Genomic DNA, 24,999 nt, shown 5'->3' with positions numbered 1-24,999 from the left:
ATGAGGAAGACTAAACTTTTACGCAGAAACATGGTGGTCGATGTGAGCTTTCTTCTTATCTGCAATAAGAAAATGGAAAAGAAAAAACGCATGTGGTTAGGCTTTTTAATTCAATTGGAAATTATTAATGTGCCATAAAGACAAATGCTAATGGCATTTTATTGTGCACCATGGCTGTGCATGGTAAGTCTTTTTTTTTTTTGTGGGACTTTCAGTTGGTGGTGATGGTGTTAATATAATTAAATTGCGGACCTATGTTTATTGGCTATGTTTTTTTTTATATCTGAGGAATGAGGCAAATTATTGTAGTAGCAACAAACATCTGCATTTCTTTTTCGATGTGCTCGTGGTGGTGATGGTGATGGTGACTTTTTCTTGATTTCTATGTGGTTTCAATTCGTTTTGTTTTATTTGTTTAGCTTCATATTATTGCGGATAACTGTTATTAACATGTTGAATTATCTTAATTGTGTGTGTTAATGTGTCAGCAAATTGAATGGAAAACTTGTATCCAAATGGCCTGTCTATACGCGCTATTATTTGCCTTTCAATTGCTTGGTGTATTACAGAGATTTTTATGTGTCATATGAGTTAATTTTATTTTTTCAGGTTTTTAGTTCCGCAAGGTATGTGAAAGACATTAATCGGAAAATCAAATTTTCTTCTTTCATTTGAGTAAATGATTTTTTGATTTTATTAAATACAACATAATCTGTGATTTGGGCTTTGGAATTTCCTATTAGACGAGACATACTTTCTTATTGTGGAGGTCACCATTGCGCAGGGGTAACCATGGGCTCGAATCCTGGCAAGAATATCATGAAACCAGTAAGGAAGGGCAAAAGTCGGGCGGAGCCGACTGTATAATACCATACACCTACCTTAAAGTACAATGTGGGACCTATATCCAATTCTGAAACTACGGTTGATAAATGACAACATTATGGCAAATTACCCGAAATCTGGCGAACGTATATATGGGAGCTATATCTAATTCTGAACCGATTCCGAGCAAACTTTTCAGATAATGTGAAAGTCGAAATTCACCTGTAAAATTGAAAGTCATAAGAAAAGTCGAAATTCACCTGTAAAATTGAAAGTCATAAGAAAATCTTTCCTGCAAAATTTCCACAGAATCGGATAACAAATGATTACATTTTTGCAATATTTCTCAAAATCAGACGAACATATATATGAGAGCTATATCTAAAACTAAACCGATTTCGAGCAAACTCCTCAGATACTGTGGCAGTCGTCGAGGAAAGCATTTTGCAAAATTTTGGCAAGATTGGTCAATAAATGCGCTTGCTGTGACTCTAGGAGTTAAATTCGAGCGATATATATACAATATATATGAGAGCTGTATCTAATTCTGAACTGATTCCGAGCAAACTTTTTAGATAATGTGGTAGTCGTCGGGGAAAGCGTTGTGCAAAATTTTGGCAAGATTGGTCAATAAATGCGCTTACAGTGGCTCTTAAAGTGAAAATCGGGCGATATACATATATGAGAGCTATATCTAAATCTGAACCGATTTCCATGAAATTCATCCGTAATATCGAGAGTCATAGAAAAATCCATCCTGCCGAATTTCGAGAGAATCGGTTAACAAATGACCATTTTATTGCAATATTACTGCAAATCGGACGAACATATATATGGGAACTATATCTGAAATCTGAACCGATTTTGACCAAACTCTATGTATATTGTGGTAGTCATCGAGGAAAGCGTTGTGCAATATTTTGGCAAGATTGGTCAATAAATGTGATTGCAGTGGCCCTAGCAGTGAAAATCGGGCGATACACATACATATGAGAGCTATATCTAAATCTGAACCGATTTCCATGAAATTCACCAGTAATATTAAGAGTCGTGAAAGAATCCTTTCTGCCAAATTTCGAGAGAATCGGTTAAAAAATGACCATTTTATTGCATTATTACTGAAAATCGGACGAACATATATATGGGAGCTATATCCAGATCTGAACCGTTTTTTTCCAATTTCAATAGGATTCGTCTCTAGGCCAAAAAACATGCCTGTACCAAATTTGAAGATGATCGGATGAAAACTGCGACCTGTACTTTGTACACAAATTAACATGGACAGACAAAAGACAGACAGACAAAAGACAGACGGACAAAAGACAGACAGACATAGCCAAATCGAATCAGAAAGTGATTCTGAGTCGATCGGTATACTTATCAATGGGTCTATCTCTCTTCTTTTTGGGTGTTACAAACTAATTCACTAATTTATAATACCCTGTACCACAGTAGGGTGTAGGGTATAAAAAAATCCCTTCCTAGTGATGACGACATTTGTGACGAGCTATACCGTTTGGTATGGCAGTCATATAAATACTTCTCCACAAAGAGGTGTCCCAGTGTCGCACGCCGTTCGGACTCGGCTATAAAAAGGAAGTCCCTTATCATTGAGCTTGAACGTGAATCGGACTGCACTCATTGATATGTGAGAAGTTTGCCTCTGTTCCTTAGTGGAATGTACAAGGGCAAAGTTTGCATTTGCATTAGCAGTCAGAGGCCATCGTGTGGTTAGCATATCCGCCTATGACATTGATCGCCAGGATTCGAACCCTGATGAGAATATACGAAGATAATTTTCCGTGCCGATTTTCCCCTTTTAGTGATGGCGGTATTTGTGAGCTACTATGTCTTGCATAGAAGCCATGCAAAAACTTCTTCACAAAGAGTTGTCGTACTGCAGCACACCGTTCACTGAGAAACGTACAGCACACATTGATGGTACTCTGTTTCTTAATGAAATGTTTATGGGCAAATTCGCATTTACGCTTAAAAAGTCACCCTTTAAAAGATTGAACTTTTATTTCAAAATTCATTGTCATTTTTTCTAACAAATCTTGACGGATAATGATTGGGTTCGTGTCTTAAGTCTTTTGTTTTTATAAACCAAATTTACTACTTTATATTAGAGAGGTCATTCTTTTCAATCGATTTCGACTTCTTTTGGAGTGATGAGCAATATTTACCCAATTATGGTGAAAGTGGGTGCAATTTTCAGTATTCCCAAAGACCAATATTTTGATTCTATTTCAAAAAGCAGCATTTTCATCCATCGTAGGTGAGCATGTCGCCTATAACATTGATCGCCTGGATTCGAACCCTGTTAAGAATATACGAAGACAATTTCTCGAGCCGATTTTCCCCTTCTAGAGATGGCGGTATTTGTGAGCTACTATGTCTTGCATAGAAGCCATGTAAAAACTTCTCCACAAAGATTTGTCACACTGCAGCACACCGTTCGGAGGTCCCTTATCATTAAACTAAAACTTGAAATGTACAGCACATATGGATGGTACTCTGTTTCTTAATAGAATTCATGGGCAAATTTGAATTTACGCTTAAAAGGTCACCCTTTAAAAGAGTGAAATTTTATTGCAAAATTCATTGTAATTTTTTCTAACAAATCTCGACGGATAATTAATAGAGTTCGTGTCTTAAGTCTTTGGTTTCTGCAAACCAAATTTACTACTTTACATTAGAAAGGTTATTCTTTTCAAACGATTTCGACTTCTTTCGGAGTGATGAGCATGTTTACCCCATTAGGGTGAAAGTGGGTGCAATTTTCAGAATTTTGATTCTATTTCAAAAAACAGCATTTTCACCCAATTTCAATGAAAGTTAAAATAATGATTTCTACTGTCAGTTCACAACTGCATTACTCTTCTTCAAACTACCTTTGACCTACCTTTGTGCTTATTTGCCCAAAAAAAATTACGCAATTTTACTTATCTCTAAGTGAATCTCTTCAACCGAATTTATATGCTTGGTATGGATTTTATTGCCTAGCTCATAAATTAAACGATATAAATAAAGAAATTATTACTTCATTCATAACTATGTACTTGATTTTAAAATAACAAAGAAAACCATTTTTTCTTTATTGCACTTGAAAACGCTCACAACACCCTCAGGCAGATAGTAAAAACCAACTAATTGGCTTTCATGCCATGTTATCATTGCTTTTTAATCAAAACAACAAGAAAAAACTCTTTAATTTGCAGCTTCTGTGCTCTCATGCCCCAATCACTTATTCTACAGCAATGTATGAAGTGAAGTATTTTCAGATCTGAAGCTTGAAAATGAAGATTTATGCATGAGCGGAATTTGCAATTCTGATGATCTTTCACAATTCACACCATCACCATCAGTGATGGGAATTCTGCATATCACATTAAACAATTTAAATTAGTGTAACATACATCATTAAAAATTGGGCGTTACTAATTACATACTTAGTACACTCATGCTATATTTTTTGCCTTTAATAATCATATTGCTGCCCAAGAAACGGTTTGGGTCTATAATAGAAAGGAACACAGAAAATCTTGTATATGATAGAAAAACAATCTAATTAACCCATTATGATTTCTTTGGAAAATATTTGTTTAACTCTACCTTGTTGTTACTTTGGTGTTGTAGTTGTTTCAAGACAAAAATTCTTAACCGTAAACACAAGTTGATTTTAATTAAAGGTTGTGTTGTCCGGGCTTTAGAATTTTCAAAAGTTTGTCTTGATAGAAAAAAAACAAAAAAAAAAAAAAGAAAAAGCTACTGAATAAACTAACAGTAGTTTTAATAATTTTCCCAGTCTCTCTTTCTGTCTTCGTTGGCCTTATCTTTAAATTTAAGACAAAGACCTTAACATAATTTTTTTTCTTCATTCATAAAATTTTGCAGACATCTGAATGTGTTTGATTTTTTTATTTTTTTGTGTTTCTTAACCTCCTGCCTATAACTGGTTAATGTTTGTCTAGCATTTATACATTCATTAGTTTAAACAAGGCCACAATAATTAGTGTTTTGTAATTTTATTGTGTAAACTTCCGTTAAGAATTATGGGGAAGAATAATAGCAATGATTTTTTCTTATAAAATTTCTTGGCCCTAAAAAATAGGCAATTTCTTTAATTTAAGAAGGCGGCAAAGACAAAAAAAAAACCATTCAAAAATAGAATTTTAGGGTCTTTTGAAGGTTTATAATGGAGAGAAGTTAAATATGGAAAAAATAGGGGCTTCTTTTGAATACAAAATATGAAATTAATAAAATTTTTAATGGCAAACAATAATGACGTGTTTATTGTTATGCGTAAGATAAGGGAGCTTATTTCAGATATATATGGTGTTAGCGTGATTATGTTGATTTATAAAAATTTTTTTTTATCCTCCCCCATACAACGCACAGTGGGAGAAAATCAAAGAAAAATTAGTGAAAACCACTAAGGAAGGCAAAAGTCGGGCGGTGCCGACTTTATAATACCCTACACCTACCCTATAAACACAAAAGGAGGGGATGGACCTCGGCGGATGTATCCAGATAGATTATTAAAATTCCTGTATCAAATTTCGAGCTAAGCAAATGTGTTCAAAATGTAATAACTACGGTTGGCAAATGACAACTAACAATCCAAAATCTGACTAACAAATACATGGGAGCTATATCTGAATCTGAACCGATTTCGAACAAACTTTATGGAAAATTGTGGAATTCGTCGAGGAAATAATGGTCAATAAATGCGCTTGCAGTGGGTCTAGGAGTGAAAATCGGGTGATATATACATATATATGAAAGCTATATCTAAATCTGAACCGATTTCTATGTATTCACCAGTAACATCGTGAGTCATAAGAATATCCTTCCTGCAAAATTTCGAAAAAATCGGTTAACAAATGACCATTTTATTGGAGTATTACTGCAAATCGGAGGAACATATATATGGGAGCTATATCTAAATCTGAACCGATTTCTATGAAATTCACCAGTAATATTAAGAGTTATAAAAAATCCTTTCTGCCAAATTTCGAGAGAATCGGTTAACAAATGACCATTTTATTGCTGTATTACTGCAAATCGGATGAACATATATATGGGAGCTATATCCAAATCTGAACCGATTTCTATGAAATTCACCAATATTGTTGAGAGTCATAAAAAAATCCTTTTTGCTAAATTTCGAGGGATTGGGTTTACAAATGACCATTTTATTGGAGTATTACTGCAAATCGGACGAACATATATATGGGAGCTATATCCCAATCTGAACCGATTTCTATGAAATTTTCCAACAATATTGAGAGTTATAAGAAAATCCTCCCTGCCAAATTTCGAGAGAATCGGTTCACAAATGACCATTTTATTGCTGTATTACTGCAAATCGGACGAACACATATATGGGAGCTATAAATCGGTCAAGAACCTGATATAGCTCCCATATACATCGATCTCCCGATATGACTTCTTGAGCGCTTGGAATCCTCAATTTTCTTCGGATTTGATTGAAATTTTGCATATAGTGTTCTGTTAAAACTTCCAACAACTATGTTAAGTATGGTTGGGATTAGAAATGGGCCAAATCGGTCCATGTTTTGATATAGCTGCCATATAAACTGATCTAGGATCTTGACTTCTTGAGCCTCTAGAGATCTCTATTATTATCCGATTTGCCTGAAATCGGATCCTCTCATGGCCATCAACATATGTGTTTATTATGGTCTCAATCGGTCTATAGCCCGATACAGCTCCCATATAAATCGATCTCTCTATTTTACTCCTTGAGCCCCCAAAGGGCGCAATTCTTATTCGAATTGGCTGACATTTTACACAGGTCTCCAACATATAATTTAATTGTGGCCTGAACCGGACCATATCTTTATATGGCTCTAATAGCAGAGCAAATCTTTTCTTATATCTTTTTTTGCCTAAGAAGAGATGCCGGGAAAAGAACTCGACAAATGCGATCCATGGTGGAGGGTATATAAGATTCGGCCCGGCCGAACTTAGCACGCTTTTATTTGTTAATGGATGCATTCCTCCTTAATCTCATTAAATCATTTATTATCCTTAAACATTAAATAGTTGCATAAAATCTTTGCTTATCTCTATTCCTTTCTCTATCCGCTAAATAAGTTCTCCCTCCATTTCCATGCATAACAAATATAATTAAAATTAAACAATAAATGTGTAATATAACTAAAACCTTAATACGTTAATTAGTCTCTATAAACCACAAATAACCTTTTCATAAAAACTACTATACCATGTAGGAGGTCTACCAACTGACCATTGGATGCCCCCCTTCCTTGCCACTGTTAACCCAGAATTGAAATGAAGCCATTTTAATAATCGGCTTCATTCGTTTTATGGCCTTTGTGGTTTGTTGTGGCTATTCCGGCATTATAATTAGTCTGCAAAAGGCTTATTTAAATCGACCATGGTTATTTAAAATTAAGCCATGGCTGGCTATGAAGTCACAATAATTATTTATTTGCTCCAATTTATGATTGCAGGCTTTGTAAGAGCAGAAGTCCCATATAAGGCTTTCTATGCATTCTTAATTTCATATATACTGATGATATATAACCTTAATTAGTTATATTTGTAGTTTTTTGCTTCTCTTTAACCCCTCCATGTATGTGGTTGCTAAGATATTCAAGAGTATGTTTATTTCTAATTAGCCTTTACTGTATATGCGTAGACGAATAACGAAATGGGCAAACCATTATGATGCCATGGGTGAAGATGTTGGTAATACGGTAGTTGTTTTTTTTTTTCAACATTTCTTCAGAATTTGTATACATTTTAATTCTAGTTTGTTTTTGTTTTTGCTCTTTTTTGTTCATATTATATCATATGAGTTCTTTCTCTCTCTTGTGTCTATGTAGTAATTAAATTTTTTTTTTTTAAATGACATAATTTGTTTTTCAGTGGTATATGAAGGTTTCGCATTTACAGCTAATACAGTCTACTGAGTGTGGCTGTGTGTGTGTGACACATGATACAAGCTCACTGACTTCATTCGCCAACTACACTCACCAACTACACTCACCAACTACTGTAGTGTGAGTTTCTCTCTTTTGCTATTCCCCCTATTTTCTGTTGCGTAAAGTTTGTTGCTTAAGTCTTTTGTTTATTGAAGAGAGGAAGAGCAAGTACACACAAATTAATACATAATGAGCTTTAATCATATGCATATCTTTTAATTACAGCCTTCAGAATATTTTTCCCGCAACCTGGGCATTCCAGCCACAAGTTATTTAAACTATTAAAAATTTTTAACTGTTTTAAGAATATAAATAATTTTCTGTGTGTTTTAGGCAGTTTTGCAAGGGAAGAAAAAGCAAAAAATTGGATTGAGGAGAACGATTTAAAAGAAGGCCATGAGAGTTGGTTATGGGTCGAATGTTCCACCAAGAATCGCATAAGTAAAATTTTTTTGAACAATTTTTCTTAGGCAATTTAAGTGCTTTATATAGAAACAAATATGAGGTTATAGATCGATTTTAACCATACATGCCAAAGATTTTAGGATTTATAAAGAAAAAATTTTTTCAGCCACAACCAATAGAGTTGGCGACCTTTAGTGGCTCAAGCAATCAAATCACGATATCGATTCATTTTGCATATACCGAAGCTATAGAATGTTACAGACCGATTTGGATCATGCTACTTAGAGTTTTGGGAAGCTCAATTAAATTTCAGCCAAATAAGTTTTAGGATTTATAACAAAAAAGTTTTAGGATTTATAACAAATTTCAGCCAAATCCAATAGTATTGGCGTCTATTAGTGGCTACAGCAATTAAATCACGACATCGATTCATTTTGCATATATTGAAGCTATAGCAGGTTACAGACCGATTTGTATTATACTTCTTAGAATTTTGGGAAGCCTCATTAAATGTTAGTCAAATTAGTTTAGATTTGTGGCCTTTACTGGTTCGAGAACTCAAATTTGATTTCAAGTTATGAACCGATTGTAACTATACCTAGCAGGGAGGTTGGAAGTCTTAAAAAAGCCATTGCTGAACATTTCAGTGTAATTGCTTAAGAATTGCGTCCTACACGATCTCAAGAGACTAAATTGAGAGATCGGATCGATAAAAATCAGACCTCATTTTCATACCCTACACCACAACTGTGGTATAGGGTATTATAACCAAGCGAATTTGTTTGTAACATCCAAAAGGAAGAGAGATGGACTCATTGTTAAGTATACCGATCGACTCAGAATCACTTTCTGATTCGCGTCCGTCTGTCCATGTTAACTTGTATACAAAGTACAGGTCGTAGTTTTCTTCCGATCGTCTTCAAATTTGGTACAGGTATGTTTTTTGGCTTAGAGATGAATCCTATTGAAATTGGAAAAAATCGGTTGAGATCCGTATATAGGTCCCATATATATGTTCGTCCGATTTTCAGTAATAATGTAATAAAATGGTCATTTGCTGATCGAATCTCTTAAAAATTGGCAGAAAGGATTTTTCTGTGACTCTCAATAATATTGATAAATTTCATAGAAATCGGTTCAGATTTGGATATAGCTCCCATATATGTGTTCATCCGATTTGCAGTAATATTCCAATAAAATGGTAATTTCTTAACCGATTTTCTCGAAATTCGATAGGAGGGATTTTCTTATGACTCTCAATATTATTGGTAAATTTTATAGAAATCAGGTTAGATTTGGGTATAGCTCCCATATATATGTTCGGCCGATTTGCAGTAATACAGCAATAAAATGGTCATTTGTTAAACGATTCTTTCGAAATTCGACAGGAAGGATTTTCTTATGACTCTCGATGTTATTAATAAATTTTATACAAATCGGTTTAGATTTGGATATAGCTCCCATATATATCTTCGTCCGATTTGCAGTTATATAGCAATAAAATGGTCATTTGCTGACCGAATCTCTTGAAATTTGGCAGAAAAGATGTTTCTATGACTCTTAATATTGTTGGTAAATTTCATGGAAATCGGTTCAGATTTGGATATAGCTCCCATATATGTGTTCGTCCGATTTTGAAAAATATTGCAAAAAAGTGATCATTTGTTTTCCGATTCTGTCGAAATTAAGCAGGAAGGATTTTCCTATGACTCTAAATATTACTGGTGAATTTTACAGAAATCGGCCGAGATTTAGATATAGCTCTCATATATATATATATGTCGCCCGTTTTTAATGTCTAGGGTCACAGCTAGCGCATTTATTGATCCATCTTGCTAAAATTTTACAAAACGCTTTCCTCGACGACCGCTATAGTATTTGAGGAGTTTCCTCGAAATCGGTTTAGATTTAGATATAGCTCTCATATATATATGTTCGTCCGATTTTGTGAAAATTGCAAAAAAGGGATCATTTGTTTTCCGATTCTGTCGAAATTTAGCAGGAAGGATTTTCTTATGACCCTAAATATTACTGGTGAATTTCATAGAAATTGGCCGAGATTTAGATATAGCTGTCATATATGTCTATCGCCCGATTTTCACTTTAAGAGCCATTGGAAGCGCATCTATTGACCAATCTTGCCAAAACTTTGCGCAACGCTTTCTCCTTTCCCTTCTATGGAACTCCTGTTTGGAAATCAAAGCAAAAGACGTCTTCAAGATCCCACATGACATCTATGCAATTTGTAAAATTTTGCCCATAAACATTCCATTAAGGAACAGGGGCAAATTTCTCACATATCAATGAGTGCTGTCCGACCGAAATTTAAGCTCAATGATAAGAAACCAGCTTTTTATAGCCGAGTCCGACAACTCTTTGGGGAGAAATTTTTACATGACTTCTATGCATGGCACAATACCTCACAAATGTTGCTAGCATTAGGAAGGGATAACCACCGCTGCAAATTTTTCTGATGTCCTCGCCTGGATTCAAACCCAAGAGCTCAGCTCAGGTTATATAACAGAACACCACATGCAAAATTTCAGTTGATTCGGACAAAAATTGTGGCTTGTAAGGGCTTAAGAAATCAAATCGGACGAAGTTGTTAAAAGTCGTAACAGAACGCCGCGTACAAAATATCAGCCAAATCGGACAAAAAGGGCTCAAGAAGTCATATGGGGTGATGGGTTTATATGGAAGCTATATCAGGTTATAGACTGATTTGGACCGTACAAAGCACAATTGTTGAAAGTCATAACAGAACACCACATGCAAAATTTCAGTTTATTCGGACAAAAATTGTGGCTTGTAAGGGCTTAAGAAGTTAAATCGGACGATCGGTTTATATGGGGGCCCAAATTAGGTTGAAGGCCGATTGGAACCGTACAGTTGTTGAAAATCATAACAGAACACTATATACACTATATCAGCCAAATCGGACAAAAATTCCGACTTTCAGGGGCTCAGGAAGTCAAATCGGGAGATTGATTTATATGGGGGTCCAAATCAGGTTGCGGCGTGTAAGGGCTCAAGAAGATATATCGGGCGATCGGTTAATATGGGGGCTATATAGACCGATTTGAACTGTACTTGGTACAGTTCTTGGTCAAGTCAATACAGAACACTACGTGCGAAATTTCAACCAAATCGGATTGAAATTGCGGCTTTTAAGGGTTCAGGAAGCTTAAGCGGGAGATCGGTTTATATGGGAGCTATATCTATATCTAAACCGTTATAGCCCATTTCCAATCCCCAACGCCCTACATCGTTTTTATGTATCTGTGTAAAATTTCAAGTGGCTAGCTATACGCATTCGACCTCTATCGTGATTTCGACAGACGGCGGACGGACGGACGGACGGACATGGCTAGATCGATTCAGATTGTCGAGACTATATACTTTATTTGTGTCTTAGACGAATATTTCGAGGTTTTAGAAACGGGTCTTAGACCACATTAGTATACCCCCATCCCATTGTAGAGGGTATAAAAATGAGGATATATATGAGTCCATGGTGGTGGATATCGAAAGTTCAGCCTGGCCGATTTTAATGCGTTTTCATTTGCCATGATTTCGGGAAGCGAAACCAAGGCATACAAAGCAAATCCAAATGCTAAGTAGCGAATAGGTACTCCTGCTTCCATTCGTCGGTTTCTTGGCAATATTCCAGATCCAATCAGTTGCTAAGGAGGCCACCGTAGCACAGAGGTTAGCATGTCCGCCTATGAAGCTGAACACCTGGGTTTGTATCCTGGCGAGATCATCAGAAAAATTGTTCAACGGTGGTTTTCCCTTCCTAATGCTGGCAACATTTGTGAGGTACTATGCCATGTAAAACTTCACACCAAAGAGATGTCGCACTGCGGCACGCTGTTCGAACTCGGCTATAAAAAGGAGGCCCCTTATCATTGAGCTAAGCTCAAGTTTAAATTCAAGTTTAAGTTAAATTCAAGTTTAGATTCAAGTTTAAAACTTGAATCGGACTGCACTCATTGATATGTGAGAAGTTTGCCCTGTTCCTTAGTGGAATGTTCATGGGCAAAATTTGTATTTGCAATCAGATGTTAAAGGTGCCTGAAACACACTTAAGGCTGTTAGTTCATCCTCTGCTTGATTGGTCTTTTTGTCTATCTTTTCCTCTGTCTGTCCATTTTTCTTCGTTTCTTTTCATAGGACACTGATTGAAGTAAAAATCGTTCTAGATCTTAAATTGTCTGTTATATATATGTTCCCACGATTGCAAGATTACAGATGGCAGCTTTTAAAGCCCACGTTGTAAAAATTGTGCTCAATGATTTTTTTTTAAATCTTTTTCCAACTATCAATAATGCCATAGATTTGGTCCAACAATTCTATTCTCTTAAAATAAGGCCACCTTTAAGACCGTTTGCCAACCTCATGTAAACTGTGTAATAAAGTGTTTATTTGCAATCATTATTCAGTTCAAAATTGTCTATAACAACCATGTCTTTACCATCGCAGTCATTTATTAAGAAAATAAAATCACATCCTAGCTCACACTGTGTGTGGGAATCTTTTTGCCATATTAATTACAAATCAATCACCACGCTATCATTTATCTAAAAATTTACGGCCACTTTCTTCTATCAAATAACTCTTATTTCCAAATAACTCCAGTTTCCACATATCAATCTCTGCCAAGCGGCTCAACTATGGTCAAGCACATTTATGAGCATGTTTCCTGTAATAATTCGAAAAAAAAACCATATTTCATACAATAAACGTCAGCTAGTCACATGACAAATGGCATGACATAGAATTCTTAGCTAAGCCTCATGGAACAAACAATTATAAATAAAATTAATGGAAGACCACAAGAAGCAATAGATTGATGTGGCAGTGAAATGGCCACCATAGTAAACTTCAACCACTTAAACGTGTTTGCTTGCGCATACCACAGTTTTCGCTGTCATTGCCACAAATGTTGCAAAGATACTCCTCCGGTTTGTGAGATCATTTTCTGTACAAACAGCTTAATCACCTAATAAATAATATTTAAAGATATAAGCCTTTGCAAGGAATTCAAATTGAATAGCAAGCAAAGAAGTTAGAAAACTGGGTTTATGGCATTCAAGGGGGTTTGATGGCATTTGGGCATAAAAAATTCTATGGATTGATTTGAGTTCTCTACATTTAAATTAAGTAACCGCCAAAATGTTCAAATTCTCCTAATCAACATCTATAAAATTTCCATAGAAATATCGAATGGTCGTTGGGGACCAAACGAAGGGGCCACAAAAACAATCAGCGAATTCAAGAGCCTAAGGCTATGGCTGCAAGAGTTCCAAGTGAATTGAGTCAGACTTTATGGGGCCTTAAAATAGCAACACGTATTGGCAAGGGGGAATCCTTTTTTTCCCGCTTAACGTTTATATGAGTAATGTAAATTTTCAATGCACTAAAATAACTTTGCAATTTTCAATTCAAAACACAATGGGCTGGTATACTAAAATAAAGGCATACTAAGCTAAAAGGGCAAAATCTTTTCAAAACTCCTACAAGGCTTTCCACTCAGATCGATCTTCCAATGTAGGTTTTGAAGACCGTAAACGAATTGATGGGCGAATATCCATACATCTTGGAATAGTGAGTGAATTGTGCTATTTTGCATCAAGTTATAGTCCGATTCAAATCATAATAGAATCCTGAACATTGTAGAAGTCATTGTGCGATATTTCAGTTCGTTCGGATAAGAACTGCGCCTTATACGGGCTCAAGAAGCTTAATCGGGAGATAGGCTTATATGGGAGCTGTATCAAGCTATTGATCGATTCAGACCATAATAGACACATATATTCAAGGTCATGAGAGTAGCCGTAGTACAAAATTTCAGCCAAATCGGATGAGAATTGCGCCCCCTAGAGGCTCAAGAAGTCAAGATCCCAGATCGGTTTATATGGCAGCTATATCAGGTTCTATACCGATTTGCGCCATACTCAGCACAGTTATTGGAAGTCATAGCAAAACATCTCATGCAAAATTTCAGCCAAATCGGATAAGAATTGGACCCTCTATTGGCTCAAGAAGTCAAGATCCAAAATCGGTTTAAATGACAGCTATACCAAATATTGAACCGATTAGATTCATGCTTAGCACAGTTGGTGGAAGTGAAACCAAAACACTAGGTGCAAAATTTCAGTTAAATCGGAGGAGAAGTGCGCCCTCTAGAGGCTCAAGAAGTCAAGACCCAAGATCGGTTTATATGGCAGCTATATCAAAACATTGGCCGATTTTAACCATACTTAGCGCAGTTGTTGGAAGTGATACCAAAACACTACGTGCAAAATTTCAGTCAAATCGAACGAGAATTGCGCCCTCTAGAGGATCAAGAAGTCAAGACCCAAGATCGGTTTATATGGCAGATATATCAGAACATGGAGCGATTTGAACCATACTTAAGGCAGTTGTTGGAAGTGATACCAAAACACCACGTGCAAAAGTTCAGTCAAATCGAATGAGAATTGCGCCCTCTAGAGGCTCAAGAAGTCAAGACCCAAGATCGGTTTATATGGCAACTATATCAAAACATTGGCCAATTTTAACCTTACTTTGTACAGTTGTTGGAAGTGATACCAAAACACCACGTGCAAAATTTCAGTCAAATCGAATGAGAATTGCGCCCTCTAGAGGCTCAAGAAGTCAAGACCCAAGATCGGTTTATATGGCAACTATATCAAAACATTGGCCAATTTTAACAATACTTTGTACAGTTGTTGAAAGTGATACCAAAACACCACGTGCAAAATTTCAGTCAAATCGAACGAGAATTGCGCCCTCTAGAGGCTCAAGAAGTCAAGACCCAAGATCGATTTATAGGGCAGCTATATCAAAACATGGACCGATATGGCCCATTTACAATCTAAACCGACGTACTCCAATAAAAAGTATTTGTGCAAAATTTCAAGCGGTTAGCTTTACTCCTTCAGAAGTTAGCGTGCTTTAGACAGACAGACGGACGGACGGACACATAGACGGACGGATGGACAGACGGGCGGACATGGCTAAATCGACTTAAAATGACATGACGATCAAGAATATATATACTCTATGGGGTCTCAGATGCATATTTCGAGGTGTTACAAACAGAATGAGGAAATTAGTATACCCCCATCCTATGGTGAAGGGTATAAAAATAGAGTTATTGAGCTGAAGCATTGCAGAGACTCTTTTGTTCTTGTCCATAGGCAGGTCACATTTGAAGATAGTCTATATCGGATTATATATTCATTTAGCCTCCATGTAGAGGTATCACCCGGTTGATATTTGAAAAATAGGAATTTTTAGGGCTTAAGCCCGATATATCCCTCTCCCCCTTGTTACGTCCCTGGCTGTCGTATGTAACAATCTCCCGATTTATGGTAAAAAAACGTATTTATTATCTAATTTCGATGAATTTTTCTCAATGAGTTAGCCGATTCGCTAAAATTTATCACAATGTGTTGCGTAATGCCTCTCGACATTTATACCGAGTATGGTAAGCATCGGACTATATATGGTTGTCATATACACCGATCACCCGATTTAAGGTTGTTAAATATGGCCTAGATCGGTCTATATTTGGATTTAGTTGACATACACACTGATATCCCGATTGAAGGTCTAGGGTCCATAAAAGACGCAAAGACCCATTTCGCTGAAATTTGATACAATGAGTTGTGTTATGTCTTTTGACTTCGTACCAAGTAAGATAAGAATCGCACTTTATGAGGATACCGCTGTCATACACATCGATCTCCCGATTTAAGTTTTTGGATCCATAAAAAACGCACTTATGAACCAATTTCGGTGAAATTTCGCACAGTGAGCTATGTTAGGCTCTCCAAAATACTTTTTGCTGTACGCAGGTTGGATTCCTGCGCGGGCCAAATCGGACCATATTTGGATATAGCTGCCATATAGACCTATCTGCCGATTAAGGGTCTGAAGCCCATTAAAGCTGCATTTATTACCCGATTCCGCTGAAATTTAAAACAGTAAGTTGTTTAAAGGGCGGTATGAAAAGAGCCCAAATGCAATAAGGCCCCAAACTGAAAATGAAATTAAAACCCCAAAATAAAACTTTATTTCGTAATGAAATAAAATCCCAAAAGTAAAAATGAAATAAAGCCTCAACCAAATAAAAAATTACCCCAAACTAAAATGAAATAAGGCCCCAAAATTTGGGGAAATTATTTCATATGAAATAAAGTTTCCAAAGTTAAACCCTAACTTTTGAAATGAAACAAAGTCCATGTATACAAGTTTGGGGCCTTATTTTCCGTTTGGGGTTTTTTTTTTTTGCATTGGGGCCTTATTGCATACCGCCGTTTCAAGCCTCTCGACATCCGAGGGCATAAGGTTAGCTTCTTGAAACTTTGCACAGATACATAGTATTGATGGAAGTCATTGGGGATTACAAGTGGTCCCTATCGGTTCAGATTGAGATGTAGTTGCCATATAAACCGATCTCCCGATTTGAATTTTTTTTTTCGATTTGACTGTGAAGTGATGCATGTATGTGTTCCGCTATGATTTTCCGCATCGGTCTATAACCTGATATAGCTTTCATATAAACCAATCTCCTGTTTTTACTTCTTGAGCCCTTACAAGCCTCATTTTTTGTCCGATTTGGCTGAAATTGAGCATGTAGCGTCGTGTTATGACTTTCAACATCTTTGTCTGTGCTAAGTAGGGTCCAAATCGCATTATAGCCTGTTATAGCTCCCAGGTAAACCGGTCTCTCGATCTTCCTTATTCGGTTCCTAGAAGCTCTAATTTTTGCTGGTTTGACAGTAGTTTGGTATGTATTGGGTTGCCCAAAAAGTAATTGCGGATTTTTTAAAAGAAAGTAAATGCATTTTTAATAAAACTTAGAATGAACTTTAATCAAATATACTTTTTTTACACATTTTTTCTAAAGCAAGCTAAAAGTAACAGCTGATAACTGACAGAAGTAAGAATGCAATTATAGGGTCACAAGCTGTGAAAAAATTTGTCAACGCCGACTATATGAAAAATCCGCAATTACTTTTTGGGCAACCCATAAAACACCTCATGAATAAAATTATGTCATTCAACCAATTTTTTTTTTTGTATAAATCTTTAGCAGAATCCATTCCCAAGTTTCGCCCCGACACTTCTACTTGTTTTATTTATTTATTTATTTATTTTTAATTTTTTATGTTTTATGAATTCTCCCTGCCCATTGTGCATCTAATTCTTAAATGCTCATAATCGTTATGGTTTTTTTTTATTCTTGGAACTTTTGCTTCATGGTCAACATGGTAATATGAACACCTTTGCTAAGCCCAAAAACATACACTTGCAAATTTTCATATTTTTCCCGCTGCCCATGGCCACAAACACCCAACTCCACCTCTAGCGGTTTGTGAATGGGGCGGTTATTTAAGGCCAAACGGAAAACTTGTCTACCACACAACACCACCATCAATACTTGAGTAATTGTATTTTCTACACCAAACACCGCTAGACGTTCGAGTTACGGTAAGCAATCGGAATTGGTGGTAGTTGGTGCCTTTGCCAAATGACCTGCTTTAAACAATTGTCCGTTGTTCACTGCAGTTTTTGGCTTGCTTGCCATCAGCTCCCCCCTCCCCACTTTTCTTCGCTCCAGAAAATGTCTTGCCACAATTTCATCAAATTGATATTAATGTTCTTTTACATTTCGCTTTAATAGCCATGGATATTGGCTAAATAGATTTTCTTTTTCTGTGTGTGTGTGAGTGTGTGTGTGTAACATAGCTACCAAAAGTTTATGCAAGGGGCTTGGTCTTAGCGTATAAATTTTCTGTTCAGAATTGCATAAAAACTAAAATGACGATGAAGAAGGTTTTGGGGGCACTTGATTTGTGTAGAAATTGTTGGTGTTTAGTGCAAAATATATGTTTATGAAATATATTTCCCTAAGTTGGGAGAAAATTGCTTTATCGAAATAGCGAAATTGCCTAAATGAATTTTAATGGTTCACTGGTGAGGGGAACAAAAGATTTAGAAAACAAGCGTGTCGCCTTTTGTTAATCAAGGAAGAGAACGAAAAAATATTTATGGCAAAAATGGTAAGAAGCAGAAGAGATCTAATTAAGTGGTACTGGATCTTCTACTTCTGAGAGAATAGAGGATTCGATTCTTAGTAAAATGATCGGTATGTTACTTAAAGATCTGTAAACAAAACTTTTCTGGTTGTGTTAAATTGCAAATAAAGTGTATGTTAAGACACATAAACGAAAGACTTAAGAAACGAACTTTTTTCTAAAGAAATAAAGGGTGCTTGAAGTTCATACAAATACTGAGATAGGGTCCATTATTTGTTATTTGTATACCCTTCATCATAGGATGGCGGGGATACTAATTTCGTCATTCTGTTTGTAACTACTCGAAATATTCGTCTGAGACCCCATAAAGTATATATATTCTTGATCGTCGCGACATTTTATGCCGATCTAGGCATGTCCGTCTGTCCGTCCGTCTGTCCGTCCGTCCGTCTGTCTGTCGAAAGCACGCTAACTTCCGAAGGAGTAAAGCTAGCCGCTTGAAATTTTACACAAATACTTTTAATAAGAGTAGGTCGGTTGGTATTGTAAATGGGCCATATCGGTCCACGTTTTGATATATCTACCATATAATCTGATCTTTGGTCTTGACTTCTTGAGCTTCTAGAGTGAGCAATTCTTATCTGATTGAAATGAAAATTTGAACGACGTGTTCTGTTATGATATCCAACAAGTGTGTCAAGTATGGTTCAAATCGGTCCATAACCTGATATAGGTGTCATATAAACCGATCTTGGGTCTTGACTTCTTGAGCCTCTAGAGGGCGCAATTCTCATCCGATTGGAATGAAATTTTGCATGACGTGTTTTGTTTTGATATTCAACTACTGTGCCAAGTATGGTTCAAATCGGTTCATAACCTGATATAGCTGTCTTATAAACCGATCTTGGGTCTTGACTTCTTGAGCCTCTAGAGTGCGCAATTCTTATCCGATTGGAATGAAATTTTGCACCAGGTGTTCTGTTGTAATATCCAATAACTGTGCCAAGTATGGTTCAAATCGGTTCATAACCTGATATAGCTGTCATATAAACCGATCTTGGGTCTTGATTTCTTGAGCCTTTAGAGGGCGCAATTCTCATCCGATTGGAATGAAATTTTGCACGACGTGTTTTGTTTTGATATTCAACTACTGTGCCAAGTATGGTTCAAATCGGTTCATAACCTGATATAGCTGTCTTATAAACCGAGCTTGGGTCTTGACTTCTTGAGCCTCTAGAGTGCGCAATTCTTATCCGATTGGAATGAAATTTTGCACCAGGTGTTCTGTTGTAATATCCAATAACTGTGCCAAGTATGGTTCAAATCGGTTCATAACCTGATATAGCTGTCTTATAAACCAATCTTGGGTCTTGACTTCTTGAGCCTCTAGAGTGCGCAATTCTTATCCGATTGGAATGAAATTTTGCACCAGGTGTTCTGTTGTAATATCCAATAACTGTGCCAAGTATGGTTCAAATCGGTTCATAACCTGATATAGCTGTCTTATAAACCGATCTTGGGTCTTGACTTCTTGAGCCTCTAGAGGGCGCAATTATAATCCAATTAGAATGAATTTTTGCACGAAGTATTTTGTTATGATATCCAACAAGTGTGCCAAGTATGGTTCAAATCGGTTCATAACCTGATATAGCTGTCATATAAACCGATCTTGGGTCTTGACTTCTTGAGCCTCTAGAGGGCGCAATTCTCATCCGATTGGAATGAAATTTTGCACCAGGTGTTCTGTTGTAATATCCAATAACTGTGCTAAGTATGGTTCAAATCGGTTCATAACCTGATATAGCTGTCATATTAACCGATCTTGGGTCTTGACTTCTTGAGCCTCTAGAGTGCGCAATTCTTATCAGATTGGAATGAAATTTTGCACGACGTGTTTTGTTATGATATCCAACAAGTGTGCCAAGTTTGGTTCAAATCGGTCCATAACCTGATATAGCTGCCATATAAACCGATCTTGGGTCTTGACTTCTTGAGCCTCTAGAGGGCGCAATTCTTATCCGATTTGAATGAAATTTTGCACGAATTGTTTTGTTATGATATCTAACAATTGTGCCAAGTATGGTTCAAATCGGTACATAACCTCATATAGCTGCCATATAAACAGATCTTGGGACTTGATTTCTTGAGCTTCTTGAGGGCGCAATTCCTATCCGATTTGGCTGAAATTTTGTATGACTTATTTTATTCATACTTTCAACAACTGTGTTTAATAAGGTTCAAATCGGTTAATATCCTGATATAGCTGCCATATAAACCGATCTGGGATCTTGACTTCTTGAACCTCTAGAGGTCGCAATTATTATCCAATTTGCCTGAAATTTTGTACAACGGATTCTCTCATGACCATCAACATACGTGTTTATTATGATCTGAATCGGTCTATAGCCCGATACAGCTCCCATATAAATCGATCTCTCAATTTTACTTCTTGAGCCCCCAGAGGCCGCAATTCTTGTTCGAATTGGCTGACATTTTACACAGGTCTCCAACATGTAATTTAATTGTGGTCCAAACCGGACCATATCTTAATATCGCTCTAATAGCAGAGCAAATCTTTTCTTTTATCCTTTTTTGCCTAAGAAGAGATGCCGGGAAAAGAACTCAACAATTGCGATCCATGATGGAGGGTATATAAGATTCAGCCCGGGCGAACTTAGCATGCTTTTACTTGTTTAGTTTAGTTAAGCATAATTGAATAAGGTAAATTAGAGTTAGAGTATCTCTTAGACAGGAGTTACACATACATATTGGGTTGCCCAAAAAGTAATTGCGGATTTTTCACATAGTCGGCGTTGACAAATTTTTTCACAGCTTATGACTCTGTAATTGCATTCTTTCTTCTGTCAGTTATCAGCTGTTATTTTTAGCTTGCTTTAGAAAAAAAGTGTAAAAAAGTATATTTGATTAAAGTTCATTCTAAGTTGTATTAAAAATGTATTTACTTTCTTTTAAAAAATCCGCAATTACTTTTTGGGCAACGCAATATATGTGCAATTGCATACCAGCTGGGTACTCATTGTTAACATTGTCAATGCTAACAAGAACTCGTTAATATTTTTAATGGAAATCAATCACTTCTACCACTTATCATCCCACATTTTCAACAAATATTCCTTGATTGTTTGCCATAGATTTAATGACTTCAATTGTGGTTTTGTAGAATGCGGATTCGCTTAGAAAAACACCACAGATTTTCTATGCTCTATTACCAAGGAATGCCCAGATAGCATTTAAGATAGCTGTCTTGATTGTTATATGGTGTCAAGAACGTTTAGCTCAGCAATCAATATCGTTCCAAGAAAAGCCTCAAACTCATAACAAGTTTAAGTTGGTTTTTTTGTTAGTGAAAAACCGTTAAAACCTTTTTCTCATTGGCACAATGTACTCTTAGAATTCAGTATTTATCCTCGATATGTTAAAACGTTGATTAATCATTCAAACTGATGAAATCATAGAGGCAAAAGCTTTCCTCCTTCAAAAAAAAAAAAAAAAAAAAAAACACCTTTGTGTGAAAATTCACAGGAAAAAACCTCAAACTGCACAATAAATCAACTCCAAATCACAATCATCTTGTTGCAGACGCCAATGAAAATCTCAAATCATCGCCATACTTAATCACCACTGACAGACACATAACTGGTGATACACAAGTGTGGCTGGGACCAAGTTTCCAGCTGCCAGCTGGAAGTGTTAAGGTCTTTATGCATTTTTTGTTTATTTTTTTTACGAGAAAAGCAATTCAATTTAACTTCTCTCTCTTTTCTAGTGCTTGCAATTTTCGATAGTAAACTAAACTGGCTAAACTAGATCAAATCTATCGCACACTATGATGAAGTTGATCGATGTAATGCCAAATCATTACTTTGCATTAAATTCGAAGGCTCCAAAAAAAAAAAAAAAAAAAAAAAAACGAAACAAGTTCTTTGTAAAGTGTTAGATAATATCAAACACCATGCAGAGTGAGAGGTGAGCAACAAAAAATTTTCATATTTCAATTATAAATCATTAAATCACCACTATTGCTATCTTTGATCTGGTCTATGGTTTTGAACACTTAAAAATTGTTGGCAATGCAAAAGCTTTGAAGAAAAGTTGTGTGATTCAATATCTGTTGCAAGTCAATGACTTGGGTGTTGAATTGAACTTGCCGTAAATTATGACAGCTGTTGATTTCTGAATGTGGTTAGAGATTCTCTTCGACAACTGTTTGGTTTTTTCTTCTTATGGAATGAAATTTAAGTTCGTTGCTTAAGTCTTTTGATTTTAAGATCGTATGGCAAGATTTAGACATGTGAGGATTGTTTTAAAGAAATCGAAGAATTAGGGATTCTAGCCGTTCAATGACCCAAATTGTGCCATTCGTCGGAGGCTATTACAGAAATTGTGTCTAAGCCGAAAATCCTTTGGGCGATAAGAAGTTTCGACTACTTTAAGTCGCCAGGCCCTGATGATGTATCACTGGTTGAATTACAAGCTGTGTTTGATAGAATGGTTCCCTGGCTGATACCACATACTCTGCTTGTATCAGAATGCCATATACACCTGTGGAATGGAGGGACACGAAGGTCATTTTCATTCCAAAAGCAGGAAAACCCTACCACACGAAGGCGAAAGATGTTCGTCCTATTAGTCAGTCATCCTTTATGCTAAAGACTTTTGAGAGATTGATAGAAATATTGCTTAGGGCAAAGATCCCTGGAGATCGCTTGTCGTGGCAGCAGTATGCATATAGTAAAGGCAAACCCACTGAAACAGCCCTTCACGACCCAGTCGGCTACATAGAGGGTAATCTCGCTGTCAAGGAATATACAATGGTAGCATTTCATGACATTGAAGGTGCTTTCAATAATGTAAAACCGTCGTCCATCCTGAAGGAATTGGAGTTTCTAGTCATCAACTCTACCGTAAGAAAGTTTTTTAATAACTACCTCATTGAGAGGTGCATTACGGCAGGTTTGGGATCTGCGGAAAAAAGATGGGTCAGAAGGGGATCACCTCAAGGACGTGTACTGTCTTCTCTACTTTGGAATATAGCCTTTGGAAGAAAAAGGCATTAAGGTGGTCGCACATGTTGATGACGTGGCTATTGCGGTTAGGGAAAAGTTTGCTAGCTTTGCTGTACTTCAGGAAGCTCTACGTGCAACAGCAAAGTGGGCTACCGAAAGTGGTCTGGGTATAAATCCGTGCAAGACAGAAGTAGTTCTTTTCAGCAGGAGATACAAGCTGCCTACAGTGGAACCTGTCTCCTTGGGTGGAGAGAATGTTCCATTTACAGAAAGCGCAAAATACCTAGGTATTTTACTGGACACGAAATTGAACTTCATATCCAACATTTTGGAAAGGGCAAGAAAGGCCACTCTTGCCCTTTGCACCAGCAAGAAAGCCATTGGCAAAAGTTGGAGGTTTTGACCGCTAACCATGCATTGTGACACCTACAATGCTATATGGTGTTGTGGTCTGGTGGACGACGCTTCAAAAGTCCATCTACAGCTCAATACTTAACCGGATCCAAAGGATGGCTTGTTTGTGCCTCACAGCCGCACTGAGGATGACACCATCTGATGCACTGTATTTAATGCTACATCTTATGCCTCTGAACATTGTGGCTAGACAAATTTGTGCGACCACTGGCGTGAGATTAAGGGAGCTTTCTCATTGGTCATATGGCGGCTAAGGACAATGTGTTCTCCTTGACACAATATCCGATGTTCCAGGCAGTGTGGATTACACTCTACCTGAGCCGCAAAAAATGCCACTCTTGCCCTATACACCAGCAAGAAAGCCATTGACAAAATTTGGGGGTTTTGACCGCTTATCATGCATTGGGTATATACTGTAATTGTCAGATCTACAATGCTATATGGTGTTGTGGTCTGGTGGACGACGCTTCAAAAGTCCATCTACTGCTTAATACTTAACCGGATCCTAATGATGGCTTGTTTGTGCATCACAGCCGCACTGAGGACGACACCATCTGATGCACTGTATTTAAAGCTACATTTCATGCCTCTGGACATTGTTGCGACCACTGCAGTGAGGTTAAGGGAGCTTTCTCATTGGTCATATGGCGGCTGAGGAGAATGTGCTATCCTTGACACAATATCCGATGTTCCAGACAGTGTGGATTACACCCTACCTGAGTCGCTTTTTGATAAAAATTACTGTATCACTATTCCTGATAGAACCGATTGGAACTACAATATCCCTGGTAAGAGAAGATACATAGACTTCTTTCTATACGGATGGTTCCAAACTAAACGACCAGGTGAGCTTTGGGGTGTACTTTAAAGATCTAGAATTGGTCATATCGAAAAGGTTACCCGACCACTGCAGTGTGTATCAAGCAGAGATCCTGGCAACTGCCACTGTTCCTTAGTGGAATTTTCATGGGCAACATTTGCATTTGATCCTTGCAACTAAGTAAGTGTTGCAATGGCTAAGATATCATGTCATTACGACGATTGGCATAAATATCTTCTCAGACAGCCAGGTAGCCATTAAATGCCTGGAGAATGCACTTGACTTTCGCAGATCACTCAACGAGATAGCTGAACACCTGTTTTGGGCGCCGGGTCACAGAGATATCCCTGGGAATTGTAAAGCGGATGAGTTTGGGAGACTAGGAACTACCCTACACATTCCAGGCAAACTGGAATCTGTGGGTATGCCTCTAGCAACATGTAAGCTAAGTTTTCAGCATCAGACTCGAAGGACAACGA

At 36.9% G+C, this 24,999-nt stretch overlaps 1 protein-coding gene across 1 annotated transcript in view; it reads right to left on the bottom strand.

The window, feature by feature from the left end:
* The window catches only part of LOC106085376 (uncharacterized), a 69,699-nt gene that overhangs the window by 40,675 nt on the left and 4,025 nt on the right, over positions 1 to 24,999 (bottom strand). Inside the window, exon 2 of the mRNA XM_059362883.1 lies at positions 1 to 59. This exon is cut by the window's left edge and continues 429 nt beyond it. Within this exon, the coding sequence (XP_059218866.1) occupies positions 1 to 32 (32 nt within the window). The 5' untranslated portion in view covers positions 33 to 59. The remainder of the gene's footprint in view (positions 60 to 24,999) is intronic.

This window comes from Stomoxys calcitrans, chromosome 2, assembly GCF_963082655.1.
Source record: "Stomoxys calcitrans chromosome 2, idStoCalc2.1, whole genome shotgun sequence".
In the NCBI taxonomy this organism is placed as follows: Eukaryota; Metazoa; Arthropoda; class Insecta; order Diptera; family Muscidae; genus Stomoxys; species Stomoxys calcitrans.
Note: the sequence above shows the minus strand (reverse complement) of the source record. Positions and strands in the feature narration are given on the sequence as shown.